This window comes from Tupaia chinensis, unplaced genomic scaffold (genome assembly GCF_000334495.1).
Source record: "Tupaia chinensis unplaced genomic scaffold, TupChi_1.0 Scaffold000067_1, whole genome shotgun sequence".
NCBI classification, from domain to species: domain Eukaryota; kingdom Metazoa; phylum Chordata; class Mammalia; order Scandentia; family Tupaiidae; genus Tupaia; species Tupaia belangeri.
In genome coordinates this window covers 1,920,697-1,923,387 of record NW_006159526.1, presented here as the reverse complement: position 1 = coordinate 1,923,387, position 2,691 = coordinate 1,920,697, and the positions used below count along the sequence as shown (strand labels likewise).

Below are 2,691 nucleotides of genomic sequence, written 5' to 3'. Positions count from 1 at the left end.
TATATTTATATATATACATATAAAACAGCAGATGATGTAATGGTTACATTGTTACATCGTTGGACTCACATGTAGCCAACTGTGGTTCAAGTCCCAAACCCGGAGGCTTTAAACTCATGATGGGCACATGTGTGTGATACCCAAAATCCTGAGAGGAGAATGGAGGAGAAGGGATTACAGTGTGACCTTCCCTCTTGGGGGTGATTTCTTCCTTTCTGTCTCTCTGTCTCTCCATCTCTCCGACAAGCACATGTGCTCTATAGCAAAAAACAAAAACAAAAACAAACAAACAAAAAAAAAACCTCTAAAAAAAGTAGCACATATAGAATATGGAATACTACTTGGTCATAATATGGAATATTACTGCAGCATTTTATAGAAAGTGGACAAATATGGAAAATTTAATGCTAAGCGAACCATGTCAAACTATGAAAGACAGGCATTGTATGTCCCCACTTAATACATACTGAATGTCTACGCTCGGTGGCAGAAACTGAAAGATCAAAAGGTATATAACCATGGAGGTCAACTGTGAGTATTACGCAGTGTAGGAGGAAGGTGGGAAGTGCAGGGGATGGAGGGAAAGATCAAGGGGAAAAAATGTTGCAGGGACAAAAAAATGAAAAATTATCTATTGATGATAACGTGTGTGGTAATGTCTTTGACTGGTTTCAGGAAACTTTGTTTTTGAGTCCTCCGGGTCCAGAACTCAAACCATGGTCAACCTCATGGGAATCCTACCATGTAACCATTATACCATCTGCTGGTCCCCATTTCTTTCAGTAACACTGCATTTTCAAATATTGTTCAAACTACTTTTTCATTTCTAATAAACATTGGAATATATCGAGAATAAACCTATTGAAAATAAATTAGAAGCTGTTGTGTGCAAAGGGTAAATTGATTTGGCAGCATCAGACAACTAAGAATTATTCGATTTGAGGCAGCAGACGACACTGTTTTTTAGAAATCGTTCATGATGGTAATAAACGTCAGCATGTTAGAACATAAACCAGGCCCGACCACAGTGGTGGAGTGGTAGTAAACTGCTTCACAACGTTGGAAGCCATGAGGAAGATCTGGGTTTGGTTCCCAGGTCAGCCTGTACATACCAGGCGCATGTACATGCCAATCAGCTTGGCTGCCTGGGAGGAGGATTTTGGCATGAGCCTCTATTGAGGATGCTTGTCTTTCTCTTTCTCTCTCTTCCTCTCATGAGTGGAAGAAGCTTTAAAAGAATAAAAAGAAAAAGGGGAAGAAGGACATAAGCCAAAGTTATGCTCTAAAAAATATTTTAAAATATTTAAAACAAATGGTGTTTTAAATGAAAATAATTAATACTAATTATTTGAATGAAATAATGCAGGACAAAATAATGCCCTTGATAAACACCAAAGGGGGAAGAAATCAAACAAGATCAGTAATATTTTAGTAATTATTGAAGGGCTGGCTTCATGGCTCCATGGTAATGTGCTGCTCAGGAGAAGCGGGATCCACTTGGTGACTGTGGTTCAAATCCCTGGCCTGGCCAGCCTGAATTATGTGTAAGGGCCCAAGACCTAATGAGCTGGAGAATTGGAGGAGAGAGAATCAAGGTATAACCAAACCTGTGGAGGGTGCTCATCTCTCTCAGTTTCTTGCTTTCATATGCAGGTGCACGTACTGAAAAAATTAATATTGTTGGGACCAGCAGTTGGTGTAATGGCTATGTCGCTGGACTCCCATGTAGTCGACCACGGTTCACGTCCCGGACCCAGTGGCTTCAAACTCATGCCGGGCACGTGTGTGTGCGTGCCCAAGATCCCGAGAGGAGAATGGAAGAGAAGGGATTGTGGCGTGACCATCCCCCCTGGGGAGTGATTTCTCACTTTCTGTCCCTCTGTCTCTCTCTGTCTGTCTGGTGAGTGCATGCGCCCTATAGCAAAAAAAAAAAAAAAAAAAAACTCTCAAAAAAATTAATATTACTGAATCTAGGTGGTAGATATTTACATTATAATATACAAAGATAACATACATTATCTTTGCACTTGAAAATGTCTACAATAAAAGTTTATAGCGTTTTTGGTTCTCTGAGTATCACCATGGCAGTTGGCAAGAATAAGCGCCTTACGAAAGGCGGCATAAAGGGGAGCCAAGATGAAAGTGGTTGATCCATTTTCTAAAAAAGATTGGTATGGGGACCAGCAGGTGGCATGGTGGTTAAGGCGCTGGACACTCCTACATGGCTGACCACGGTTCTAGTCTCGGACCTGGTGGCTTGTTTTCTCACTTCTCTCTCTCTGGTCAAATTAACATAAAATGAATAAATAAATAAAATTAAGTGAAAATAATTCTTTAAAGAAAGAAAAGATAAAAAAGATTGGTATGACGTGAATGCACCTGCTATGTTCAACATAAGAAATATTGGGAAGACACCAGTTATCCGGACTCAAGGAACCAAAATTGCATCTGACAGCCGTAAGGGCCATGTGTTTGAAGTGAGCCTTGCAGATCTGCACAATGACAAAGTCACATTTAGGAAATTCAAGCTAATTACTGAGGACGTGCATGGATCTCATCCGTGACAAAATGTGTTCCATGGTCAAAAAATGGCAGACTATGACTGAAGCTCATGTCGATGTCAGGACTACTGAAGGTTATTTGCTTCGTCTCTTCTGTGTTGGGTTTACTAAAAAACGCAACAATCAGATA

The 2,691-nt window shown here is 40.3% G+C and overlaps 1 protein-coding gene across 2 annotated transcripts in view; it reads left to right on the top strand.

The window, feature by feature from the left end:
- Positions 1-459: 459 nt before the first annotated feature.
- The window catches only part of LYPD5 (LY6/PLAUR domain containing 5), a 15,081-nt gene continuing 12,849 nt past the window's right edge, over positions 460-2,691 (top strand). The window contains exon 1 of one of the 2 annotated variants that reach the window (XM_006142039.3): positions 460-531. In XM_006142039.3, the coding sequence (XP_006142101.1) occupies positions 519-531 (13 nt within the window). In that variant the 5' untranslated portion in view covers positions 460-518. The remainder of the gene's footprint in view (positions 532-2,691) is intronic. The other variant, XM_006142040.3, reaches the window with a different exon arrangement.